General features: G+C 40.5%; 1 protein-coding gene across 1 annotated transcript in view; it reads right to left on the minus strand.

Moving 5' to 3' along the window:
* The window catches only part of IGF2R (insulin like growth factor 2 receptor), a 249,543-nt gene that overhangs the window by 70,681 nt on the left and 165,419 nt on the right, over positions 1-13,443 (minus strand). Inside the window, exons 26-33 of the mRNA XM_069769196.1 lie at positions 10,861-10,948; positions 7,849-8,058; positions 5,583-5,713; positions 4,663-4,760; positions 3,528-3,658; positions 1,095-1,291; positions 872-998; positions 468-590 (exon numbers count right to left, since the gene is read on the minus strand). Coding sequence (XP_069625297.1) covers positions 468-590; positions 872-998; positions 1,095-1,291; positions 3,528-3,658; positions 4,663-4,760; positions 5,583-5,713; positions 7,849-8,058; positions 10,861-10,948 — 1,105 coding nt within the window. The remainder of the gene's footprint in view (positions 1-467; positions 591-871; positions 999-1,094; positions 1,292-3,527; positions 3,659-4,662; positions 4,761-5,582; positions 5,714-7,848; positions 8,059-10,860; positions 10,949-13,443) is intronic.

Here is a 13,443-nt window from a genome sequence, read left to right on the forward strand (position 1 = left end):
GTATAGGGCACCAGTCACACAAATACTTTCGGTGCACAGTATCTGGCTCACAACTTATTAGTAACGCGCATACTATTCGCTCAGCGGGGCTGCCCAACACTATATAAGAGCACCCCACAGGGACAGTCACCCTAATTTACAACGCCAACCTTGATGGGTCTGACGGCATCATGTATAAAAATGGAAAAATGTGCAATAAAAGACGAAAAAAAAAATATAAAATACATGAAGTATCAGCTGATATTTTGGCCAAAACACGTAACCTCGCAACCCATCGCCTTCCCAGCCCCTACTGGTGACTTATGGCCAGAACAGATAATGTCTACAGAATAGTTTCTCGACCTAGGTGGCCACAACTAGCCAACATCTTGGCTCCTCTCTTGCCTAATTGCAGTGGAGCGGGGCTTTGTGTATAGCTGAGGAAGTCTACACTATATGTTTAGTTCTAGATGGGACAGTTTACTCACCAACTCCGGGTTGACATGGACTATTGGTAACACTACTGCAAATATTTAACCAAATTGATCTTCCCACATCTGTAATAAGATAACCACTTTTGCTTGACAACGGAGACAAATCAAACTCAAAACCTGGAAGAGAACAGTCATGATATGAACTGGTGCTCAGGTCTAGATCATTCAGCTTAAGCAATACTTTGCTCCTAAAATACTTTTTTCTTTATATCTAGAACTTCATGCCCAGAGGATCCATTGGTTATTAATAATAGGGAATGCGGGAAAACACCTCAATGTATATATTACGGATCAAGGATAAGCTGGATAGATGTTTACCATACATAATATTTCTGTCAGAATCTGTAGGCACAGTCCATAAGATTAGGAAAAACAGCCCACTATTAACTCCTCACTACCTGTTGCAGGGTTCTTGACTCGACACTCATCATGCGTCCTTACTGTCAATGGACATGCATATGCAGTGTCCCAAAAGAAAGTGAAGTCACAGTCTTGTACGTTAGAGACTAACAATGGTCCTGATATCTAAAGAAAAAAGGGAAAATTAATATTGATATATATTCAGGATCAAGCAATGTGTGGTGATGGGAGTGAGAAATATCTCATCTGCAAATAACTTACCCCTTTGCTCATGTCACATCTAAATCTAATTGTAGTTGTCCTACTTCTCATACCAGTAGGGCAATAGTCTCCATTTTTATACTGAAGCTCAGGTACTCCGTTGTTCCATCTTGGACTGGATGCAAGTTGTCCCAGACTTATTGCCTTCTTGCCTTCCAATAAACAGGCAGCAGAACCATTGGGGCATGTAGCTGGCCCTTTAAAGCAAATTATCAAGCTTGGTATCTTTCACAAAAACACAGATAAACTTTATAGACTTGTTTAATGTTACGAAAAGGAATTAGTCAAACAGGTAAAAAGGGTTTTCCCACCCTGAAACAATTTGATTGAATAACTGCAACCTTCCTAAAAAGGTAGAAGCATGAATGCCCACTGTATTGTGACCATAGAGGCTCTGATTTTTCCTTTCAGCTTAGATCTTGAAATAGGCGGCCGGGAATAATGTCACACGACCCTCATTCCAAAGAAATAAAGTACATTACCCAATTTCCTCCTCAGCACTCCTCCTTTTCTATCTTACAGTCCCTCACAGTGCAGAGTGCACTTAGGCTACGTTCACATTAGCGTTCCGCTAATGTGCGTCGCTGTTGCGTCGGCGACACAGCGGCGACGCAGCGGCGACGCGCCACTATGTTTAACATAGGGGACGCGTGCGTTTTTTTGGTAGCGTTTTTCGACACGTGCGTCGTTTCCGACGCTAGCGTCGGACGCAAGAAAATGCAACAAGTTGCATTTTTCGTGCGTCCGATTTTCGTCAAAAAACGACGCACGCGTCGCAAAACGCAGCGTTTTTGCGCGCGTTTTTTGTGCGCCGTGCATTGCGTCGCCGACGCACCGGCGCGCAACGCTAATGTGAACGTAGCCTAATCTAGGAATTGGAAAATACAGCTTTAAAAGGGGCAGCACCGCTTACCTGCCCAGGTCTCTGAGCAAATGTACTACAGGATGTAGCCAGCCCATGTAGCGAATTTTTGGAGACACTTGAATCCTCTTTTGTGGCTTAGCTACTAGTTTAGTGATAGGACTCGCAAGCTTGAGGACCCTTGATGTTGGGTTGTGAGCTAGCATATCTTGGCCAAAATACCGACCAATACCTTCCATATTTATGTGTATTTTGTGCACTTTACTTTTCAGGGTGCAGCTGGGCCCAGAACGTTGGGTCTTGTATACAGAGCTGGCCAGCCTGCCTAATCGAATAGTATGGGCAGGACTAATAGGCTGTGATCCAGACACTATGCATTACCTGCATGTGAACAGAGCCCTATACAGCCCTTTATTGTGCAAGCATATACTAAGCAGTCACCCCCTCCATTAATTGGTAGGTGGTGCGTGGCTGTCTATTTGGTATTTTGCACCTGTGTTGCCAACATCTTTGCTACATGGGCTGGCTGCATCCTGTGGTGCATTTGCTCAGAGACCTGGGCAGGTAAGGGGTGCTGCCCCTTTTTCAGCTGTATTTTTAGAGAGTTTCCAGTCCTCTTTTGTGGCTTAGCTACTAGTTTATCTAAAAATTGCAGCATTCCCACTCAAGTACAATCACGGTACTTTACTGCAAAGTTGTGGAAAAATACTGAGTTTTGACAAATTATTGAAAAATAACAGGAAAACTGCTCATGTTAAAATCACTGCAAAATTAGGCAATCTCCAGGTACAAGACTGTGATTCAAAGGGAGAAGCAGCACTTCATAAATGTATACTCCAATAAGGAAGGAAACTCCAGCCCTGCAGACACGGAATCTTCTGTATTCAGGCAAGGACAAACGGTAAGACTTTCATACTATGGTTGGCTATAGCATCTACGAGTTTCAGTTGCCGTAGCACCCTAATAATAAAAACATGGGAGAGGGTGATGTGTACGGGGTACTGAAAAGTATGGTGGATGTGTAAATTTAATGCCAGGGTGCCCTTAGGGCTCAATCACGGAAGGCTATTTTGCTGCATGCCCCTTCTGAGGCCTGCATCAACGCAAGCTCCCATTATAATAATATCAGGACAACCGGTTCACAATCCGCTCTTTTCACCTTGTGGCTGCGTTACCATAGAGCAACATAACATTATAACAATTTCTTACAACTTTTTTTCTTAATATGTTACTGCATTTAATTGGGTACCTTGGCTATCATAGCATCTACTGTATATTGATACTTTCTAGTTCCAAGGCACAGGGTTATACCGCTCATTCCTATCATTTACCAGCCCCGAAAGCTCTATCTGAGTGTTGCTCATGACCACCCTCTGGGAGCCCTGAAAGCTCAATCTGCACAAGCCAACCCTGTTAAACTCCTCTAGCCACAGAAAGTAACTCATAGGGTAAGATTAGAGGAATTGCAGGAATAAATATTTTTGCAAACTTTATCTACATTGGAAATATTAATAAGTTTATGTATTAAGACATACTAACTCCTTTAACAAATCATTCATAGAAAGTCTTACCAGTTTCTGGCACTAGAGGTCTGCATACATTTATGCGGAATTTGGTATTTGTATCAGTTAGAGAATCCACTTCCCAGTTTTTTTCATAATGTGACAGTGGAGACAGATCATATGAATTTCCAAGTGGGTCTCTAAAAATATGGACAAATAAAAAATTGCAACTAATACTTATTCTCCAACAGGACAGAGAAATTTACAAAAACCCATAGAAAGCCATACAATTCACCTTTAAATAAAATTAAGTTCCCACTATTATTATTTAACTTATTATTTACTCATCTAACTGTATAACTGCACTATAGTTATGCCCCTCCAAAATTAGTGACATCAAACAATTAAATACAGGTCCTAATATCGTCATTATGTACGAATAAGGACAATCGGAAGCGATAGGTCAGGGAATCCCAAACTATATATTAAAAAGTTAGTAAATGTATTAAAATAGGATTGTACCAAAGTATAACCATGGAAAATAATAGTAGCTGAGCAATACCTAACTATAAGCCTACAGAAAAAATGAGTGCACAATTATAAGAAAAAAATTTTGTTAAATAGAAAAAAATAGTTATCCAAAGGACGACACCACACAAATCGAGGCTTGTATATCGTACATATACAGTGCCACAAATAAAAGGGGATAATCAAGTATGAATAGAAGAAACTGAAGATATAGATCAAGCACATATCCCCAAAAGCAGACAATAAAATTGTATTATAAGTAGTGTAATTATACATATGTTTTTGAAGTTTTGCCGCCATTTCATGATAAGTGGAACCTCTAGCAATTCGGTGGATGAAGGTGAGGTTGCCCTACTGGATGCCATTTTTTAATACTTTCTTGGCTGGCAGTACAACAGGCCAGTTGGGTGTGTAGGAAACACTAACTGGCTCCATTCACAGGAGTCTGACCCTTCCAATCAAAGTAATGGCTCATTCCTGCATCTCCTTAAACATGACCACGAATTGGTTCTCTATGAGAATGGCAGTGAGAATTGGGGCAAGATGCATTAAAGTTTATGTTTTGTGTATTAGTATTGTGGTCAATGCACAGGGTCCGTGAAAGAGAAGTAAATAAGATCTTGATCGCAGCAACGCAAAATTCTGAATTCACTTTCTAAAGACAACAAAACCTTACTTGAAAGAGCAGTCAATAGGTTTGAAAGGTAGACAGGCCAACGGTGTACCCCACTGGAACTTATATATGCAGTCTGGAGTCTCTTTTAGAAATACAGGCTATAAAATAAAAAAACAAAACGTTAGTTTATAGGCAAACTTCTCAAAGTCCTACCTCTTTAAAGACCAAGTTAGTAGGTACTGTATATTTTCCATTTACATAGGAGTGAGAGAAAATAAGATTTCTCCAAAACCTCCAATCCTGCCATTAGCGTGGCTGCAATTCACATGGACACAACCATCAGGTCTGGTAGATACGTTGGTTTGTTGGAAACGCCTGCCTTGTATACTCTAACAAAGTACTTTCGGCATATAGTGCAGTTGCTGAAGGAACGTTATGGATGTGTGCTGCAGCTCCTTTGCATTGGAGATCAGTGCAGGAAGACAGGGTAAGTGTGTACAACAAAGACTTAACACCTATTCATTGCTGCTTGAGGAAATTTTGCTGCAATTTTCCCTGCAACTTTACAGCTAAAAAAAAAATACAGTGTTCTACTGCACCAGCAAAGTGAATGGGATTTCTGAAGTTTCATGCACATTCTTATTTTTCCCTTTCAGATTTGAACCTTACCATTGTTTTTTTTTTTTTTTCAAATCTGCAAGTGTCAATTGTTTCAGCCTTTTTCAACTATTTAAATGAATGGGGAAATAAATGTGCAAGGAAAAACGCATGAAAAAAATGTGTATTATATGCCTCTTTCCGGTCTGCAGTTTACAGCACAAAAAGCTGCTGCAAATGTTAAATGTGTGCACATGGCCTTACAAAGGTTTTACAGTCCTTAAAAACAAAACGTAGTACTTGCTAAACCTTGGTTAAAATGTTTTTAAGAATAAATCACAATCTTTGGAAGCTTTCTGTTCTTCTAGATAAACTACACAAACCTTTCCTTCTGTCTTGGCGCAATGAAAGATTAGAAGAGTTGAACGTTGATATTTATTGTGGCAGAGCTCTCCCCCGGTGTAATTTATCATTATAATTCCATCTTCATATACCAGCTGCTGATTAGTCAAGCCTAATAATGAAGATAAAAAGTATAACTTCCAAGTTTATAACTTCAATAAACATTGATAGAAAAAGTCACAAATTTCCTTCCATCCAAATTCCACCTGCATATAGTGGGTGTCCCAGCCAAGTAGATCAAGGAGCCCATTTTCACTTATAGCACCACTCCAGCTTTTTTTTTTTTTTTTTTTTTTTTTAACTTTTCTTTTAATCTAAGGTCCCTGACCCTATTCTTATACTCATCTACCGCCTTCACCTTCTGTCGCCGCTGTTCCCATTGATGTCCAGCCTAGTTTCATGGAGAAAAACAGGGGTCACATCTCAATACAAATCTATGAGAGCATTGTTCTGGCCCTCATAGAGTTACACTTTGTGATGCAACTTCAGTCTTTCAGTCAGCCAGAGAGGCGGTCACAAGACGCCAGAGGGGGAGTATAAGACTTGTGCAGTGACTTTTACATTAGAAGCACCACTCCAGCACTAAAAACAAAACAAAAAAACACTGCTAGAATAGTGCTTTTAACGTAGAATTATCTCTGCACACCTATTTATATTTTAAGAGGTTTTCAAGGTTTTTTATTTTTTTTTATTTTTTAACTATGCGACTAAAAACTAAACTGGCAGTTAGATGCTAACAGAAGGAACTACCTGCCTGTTGTACCTGGCGCCATATCAGAGCGTTCACTGACTGCTCTTGCTGGTGATTCAGTGGCTCAATGTCAACAGAGCAGCTCTTTTTCTTCTGGGCTGCTATGTCAAAGGGGCATGACTGCTGGTGTAATGCGGACTGACAGCTGGCTTCCCGTAATTAGGCAGCAGGGAGCCAGCTATCAGTCAGTAGGAAGTCAGCAGTCACACCCTGTCACAGAGCGGAGTGGAAAAGGAGCCGGTGCCCTATCGAGGTGCTGCCAGCTGAGGCCGCAGAACAGCCAGCATAAGCAATCTGATGTGACCACTCTGTGCTGGCAGATATAGGCGCCAGGCACAACAGGCAGGCACTTAGCTACATTTAGGGGGAGAAAAAAGTCAAGGATAGCCCCTTAAAAACAGGACATTCCACATGCCATAAATTTGTATTTTATCTGGTATAAATGTCACAGGTATAAAGGAAAAACAATGCCAGAATCATGAGAACAGTGGCATTTACACCATGCAATTTTTTTTGTTGTTGCAAAGAACAGAGCTTCCTTCAGATTCTGCTCCGAGTGTTAATCGGATTAATAAAAATGGACTACCCTTAAAATTCCTTAATTATAGCATCAATGGTACCTGATAAGGCCTAGATTATCACATTTTCATGACCTTAAAACAATCGTAAAAATGTATATCAAATTTAGTTTCACCTTGAGTTCTTTTTTACTATTACTTTCATATATCACATAATTCGGTATCTCTGCTTGTTTCTGCTTCTGGTCTTTGCAAAGTCAAGCAAACTACCATTTTATGCCAGACCATTGCAATTCTAGACACCTAAAAATGCACAGTCATCAACTAGTACAAAGTTAAGGGTTCCTTGATGGATCTTTCATGTAAAAGATCTTTAGGTCTCCTTTCAGCACTACATAAGCCGACTACTACCTTTAATGGGCGAGCTTGCTCTATGGCTCACTTGTAGTTTCCGGTGAGTCGAGTGAGAAATAACACTTCCATAGACATGAGGGATTCCTCTGTATCACATCTTCATAAGTTGCATAGAGGACATTATACAGTAGTAACGAGCACTGTAGCTGTGAATCCAGCACTGGCCAGAGATATGCAAGTACTAGAAATCTGCAACCAAGTCTCGCAGCCTGACTCTCAATCTTCTGCTCCACCACTGCCTCCATATACCTCAATAGGCAGCTGTAACAGATTCCTCAATTAACTGGCAGTGTTTTCAGTGGGCGTCATAGTGGAATGACAGTACATGCCCACTGGGCTGAAAAAAATGAAACACCAGCCTGAATGCCAAATTTAACACACTACGCGCTAAGTAATTTCAGCTCCCTCTATCTCCACAATGGAGTGAAGAAAATAAAAGAGGGAAAATATATTTTTATCTATATTCCTGCTGGTCAAAAAACTGTGAAAGGTCCTCTTTAAGCAACTTTACCATGTGTGCAACAGTGCAAATATGTTGAATGTGTCTTAGGTTATGAAACATACCTGCTAACATTGCTTTATTACCCTTGATTTGACAAGATGACACCGTTGTCCCACTTGGTGCCTTGGATGAACACACAGATTCAGCAATTCCACCACAAACTTTGAGCTGGTATTTATATTCACTAACCGCCACTTCGATAACCTTTTCTCCGAGTGGCCGCAGGTCATACACATAGTCATACTTTGGGTCTCTAACCTGGCAGTTGTCACCTGTAGAAAACAGAACCTATTACTAGAAGTGGAGGTGGCAGCTCTTCTGACAAGCGCGTTTTACTAAATAATTGTATCCTTCATGAAATCATAATTATGGAGCATCCTTGCTTGGAACTCTGGATTGTCCAGTTACACCGCCAAGAAATGTGTTACTAAATTGACAAGTGGGTGTTGCAAGTTGGAGAATTTTTTCTACACAGTGTAAATATATACTTACTAGATGGCAGCCCGATTCTAAAGAATCGGGAGTCTAGAATGCATATATACTTTATTTATTCAAATGTAAGAATAATACAATTAATACATAATAGTAAGAAAGAACAAAAAATGGCTGCACTTACCAGCTCTTGACAATTCTTGTTATTTAAGAAATTGCTGGGCAATAATGGACAATGTCCTTATGTGGCAAATAATAGAGCAATAAACCCAATGTGGCAAAGAAGAGGTTAATAAACAGCAGTCTCTCAGTATAACAGTCAGTGAAAAATAGGCAGTATATGGAGAAAACACCAAACAAAAGTTCAAAATTGGTGTGAAAATGTCACTGAACCACTTCACAACTAAATATATATAGTTTTGGTAAATAGTATTTTTTTGACGAAATTCGGCAGGAGCTTGAAGAGCAACGTCACTGGGCCCGCCTCCACGCAGTAGAAACTTGCTGTGAGGTAAAAATTCAAAAATCACACCAAAATGGTGGGCGGAGTGTGTCACAGTACGGCACGTTTCTGATTGGTCGCTCGCAGCAGGCGGCAACCAATCAGACACTGGACACTGTTGACGTCACTTATCTCCGGACATTAGCTCCGGACATTAGCTCCGGACATTAGCTCCGGACAGGAAGTTGGCACAAATTGCAGGAAGTAGTATTCTAGGCAATTATATATTAGATAAAATTTAGCCGAACCCAACGATATTGGCTGGCCATCTAATGTGTAGGATGGCCTGCCAATACATAGTGTGATGGGGACTAGGCATACCAGAGCAAAACGTTCAAAGACGACAATCAACCAAGACAAGTTACACCTGTATACAGTGTATGGTTATCAATCAAATGGCAATAAAGGATAAATATTAATGTTATTTCCCTATTTGAATGTAAATCTCTGTGCGAGATTGATATTATATATGGTTTTCAGTGTAACACACACACTGTCCACTTACATACTGAATACTGAGCAAGGCCCAAAAATACAAGCTATAGTGTATATATACATAGTGGTGTGGAAAAAGTGTTTGTCCCCTGCCTGATTTCCTAATCTTTTGCATGTTTGTCACAGTTAAATGTTTCAGATCACCAAATAAATTTAAATATTAGAGAAAGGTAACACAAGTAAACTCATAATAAAAACCTTCATTTAAAAAACTGCATTAAGTGAAAAAAAATCTAAACCTACAGGGCCATTGGTAAGGTGAGAAAGTGGCCACTGCTAAGAACTACAGCTCATCATTATCACAGTAGTGGACAACACTTAACATTTGCATCCTGGAACTGCATTAACCCCTTACAGACATAGGGCGTAATGGTACGCCAATGTCGGACTCCCTCCCTTTGATGTAGGCTCCGGCGGTGAGCCCACATCTTTCCGGGGACATGTCAGCTGTTTTGAACAGCTGACATGTGCCCGCAATAGCTATGGGTGGAATCGCAATCCACCAGCGGCTATTAACCAGTTAAATGCAGCTGTCAAACTGACAGCGGCATTTAAATCGCGCTTCTGGCCATTGGGCAGGAAATACATACACCGGTGAACCTTTTCATGTGATCGTGGGTCACCGGTGTGTTGGCATGACAACCTGAGGTCTCCTGGAGACCTCTATGGTTGTCAGTGCCGCCCAGTGGTCAGCGCTCTAAAAAGTCAGTATATCTGCTACATAGAGGCGATCTGAACATCGCCTCTATGTAGCAGGGCCGATCGAGCTATGGCAGCTTCTAGTCTCCTATGGACAGTATTGAAGCATGCCAAAAGTAAAAAAAAAAAAAAAAAAAAATTTTAAAATACTGTATAAAAAAAAATTACAAAAATATAAAAAGTTCAAATCACCTCCCTTTCGCCCCAATCAAAATAAAACAAAAATAAAATCAAACATACACATATTTGGTATCGTCGCGTTCAGAATCGCCCGGTCTATCAATAAAAAAAAAAAGAATTAACCTGATCGCTAAACGGCGTAGCAAGAAAAAAAGTCAAAACGCCAGCAATACGTTCTTTTGGTCGCCGAGACATTGCATGAAAATGCACTAATGGGCGATCAAAAAAATTGTATCTGCACCAAAATGGCATCATTAAAAACATCAGCTCGGCACGCAAAAAATAAGCCCTCACTCAACCAGAGATCACAAAAAATGGAGACGCTACGGGTATCGGAAAATGGCGCATTTTTTGGAATTTTCTTTCACCACTTAGATAAAAATAAAGAACCTAGACATATTTGGTGTCAATGAACTCGTAATGACCTGGAGAATCATAATGACAGGTCAGTCTTAGCATTTAGAGAACCTAGCAAAAAAGCCAAACAAAAACCAAGAGTGGGATTGCACTTTTTGCAGCTTCACCGCATTTGGAATTTTTTTTCCCGATTTCTAGTACAAGACAAGCTAAAACCAATGGTGTTGTTCAAAAGTACAACTCGTCCTGCAAAAAACAAGCCCTCACATGGCCATATTGAAGGAAAAATAAAAAAGTTATGGCTCAGGAAGAAGGGGAGTGAAAAACAAAAACACAAAACAGAAAAGCTTCGGGGGTTAAGGTGTTAAAAAAAAAAAAAAAAAAATGGAGAAAAAAAGTTAGTTCCTACCTTTTGCTGTAACAACAGGACAAGCCTCAGAAGTTCTCCATACGAAGATATATTCACAGCCATCTTGCTCTTGAAATAATGGAGACCCCTGTTAAAAAAATAAAGTAATGGTAAAACAAGTAGAATGTAGCAGAATCACATAGATGACCGCTTCTTAAATGCTGGAATCCACTGTGCAAAATAAAAGAAGCTTTATACTGGGCTGCTTCTATCACACGTCACTCACAAGCAATAATGTGGAAACCTGACACAAACATACGGTAGCTAAAATTACACTGGTGTCCGAGCAGACTATAAGGTTTTATTCTACACGGGGCTGGAATTATCACATTTTATAAGTATCACATAACTTTGCTGCAAAGAAACCTGCATCAAAGCAATTTATTTCAAAAAGTCCAAAGTGCGATTGCTGCAGAGTGTACAATAGCAGTGTCTGCCAAGTATTAAAGAAGCACTCCAGCCTAATCTCACACATTGCATTATGTCTAGTGAAGAATAATACATCAAGGGCATAAGGCACCAGGAAACCAAATTGGTGGTCGCAGATATAATAATGCTAAAACAAAAAAAAGTTACCAAAAATAATAATTGGGAATGATCGTTGAGTTTCCAGTTTTAAAACGTTGAAGCTATTGCCCATAAATCAAAATAAAATGAGTTGCCGGGAAGGTAGAAGCATGCAATATATTTAAAGGGGTCAACCCTTTTTCAATCTCAATGTCTGGCACAGATTTTTCTTATGAAATCTCTAAAATTACCCAGAAAGAAGAAATTTAGTTTTTGGCTGTTAAAAATAGAAAACTACAGTCTTAGTAAAAAGCAAAACATAATATGTAACCGTGAAAACCATTCCCATTGCTGTACATAACAATTGTAGACAATATATGAATGCCAGTTGGCTCAGGGGCGTCTCTTGGTTTATAACCTCCTGCGGACATGTCAGAGCAGCTTTAGTCGCTCTCCGGTCCACAGAAACATTTTCACAAAAAATGCATGGTCTAAAAGGGATCTATACTTTCAAACTTTGGATGAACGTCAATAGTAAGAGCGAGTTTATGAAGCTTTGGAATATACGGTATCTTAATCAAAGAAAACTGAATCTTTTCTCCACTTAGCAGCTTGCATTTTATGTGACCATTTTCAGATTTGATACATTTTTTCCATGCTCATTTGAGAAATTGAAGTGAACTTTACTGACCCTCATTTCTGCTACGTGTTATTCACATATGCCCCTTGGGGATATTAGCGTATTTATCGGACCAAAAGACGCATTTTTCCCCCTCCAAATTTGGGAGGAAAGTGTGGGGTACGTCTTATGGTCCAAATGTAACATGTGGAGAGGGGGAAGTGAATATTCATTAGCGGCTTCCCCGCCCTCCTGTCAGCCCCAAGCAGTGGGGGGGAGCAGCAAATGAATAGTCCTTCACTTAAAACAGCGAACCCACATGGTTTCCCCAGTGCTGGATTCCTGCAGCCGCAGGGGAGATATGTGTCCGGTGGAGAAGGAGGCTACAGGAGCAGGGTGCCACAGGTGAGATTGCCGCATACCTGACAGCACAGCCCCGGCTGTGCTGATGCTGAGTGTTCCCCTATAGGGCCTGTGATAAGGTCATGAAGAGGGCGGGCTGGAGAACCACATGACAGCACAGAGCCCTCTCTCTTCATGATGCCATCACAGGTCCTGCAGACACCGCTCTAGAAACAATGCAGCTTCCTCTTATAGGACCTGAGGTGAGGCAAGAAGAGGGAGGGCTCGGTGCGGTCATGGGATGCTCCAGCTCTTCTTTACCTCACCGCAGCGTGGCTAGCTGGCTGCGGGAACTGCACTGCCTGTACAAGTAAGAATTAATTAAAAGGTTAGTAATTACAACACATAAAAAAGCACTCTGCCACTCCTGTGGTGAAATATAACTCCCAGCATGCCATAGGATCTGCAGGACATGCTGGGAGTTATAGTTCTTCCATGGGATCTTAAAGCAGTACTCCAGTGTTAATTTTCAGAGGTGGTGCTTTAAATATAAGTCCTGTGCCCCCATTCTTATACTCACCCTCTAGTGTCTTCATATAGTACTTTACAGACAAAAGACTGGTCCCGCAGCACCATCTTCTACCCTGAGCTTCCAACATAATAACATTTGGGCCATTTATATTGATAAACCTAAATAAAATGGGAATGGTTGGTGATATCAACTTCATGTTAGTGGCACATTAGAATATGAGAGGGAAAAACATTTTGAAGATGGGTGGTGACCATGGCGGCCATTTTGAAGTCGGCCATTTTGGATCCAACTTTATTTTTTTTCAATGGGAGGAGGGTCATGTGACACATCAAACCTATTGAGAATTTCACAAGAAAAACAATTGTGTGCTTGGTTTTAATGTAAATTATTCTTTCATGAGGTATTTACAAGTTTATGACCACTTATAAAATGTGTTCAAAGTGCTGCCCAATTGGTGTTGGATTGTCAATGCAACCCTCTTCTCCCACTCTTGACACACTGATAGCAAAACCGAAGAAGAAATGCTAGCACAGGCTTCCGGTATCCATGGTTTCAGATTCTGCACTTCTCGTATCTTCACAAC

This window comes from Ranitomeya imitator, chromosome 5 (assembly GCF_032444005.1).
Source record: "Ranitomeya imitator isolate aRanImi1 chromosome 5, aRanImi1.pri, whole genome shotgun sequence".
Classification (NCBI taxonomy): Eukaryota; Metazoa; Chordata; class Amphibia; order Anura; family Dendrobatidae; genus Ranitomeya; species Ranitomeya imitator.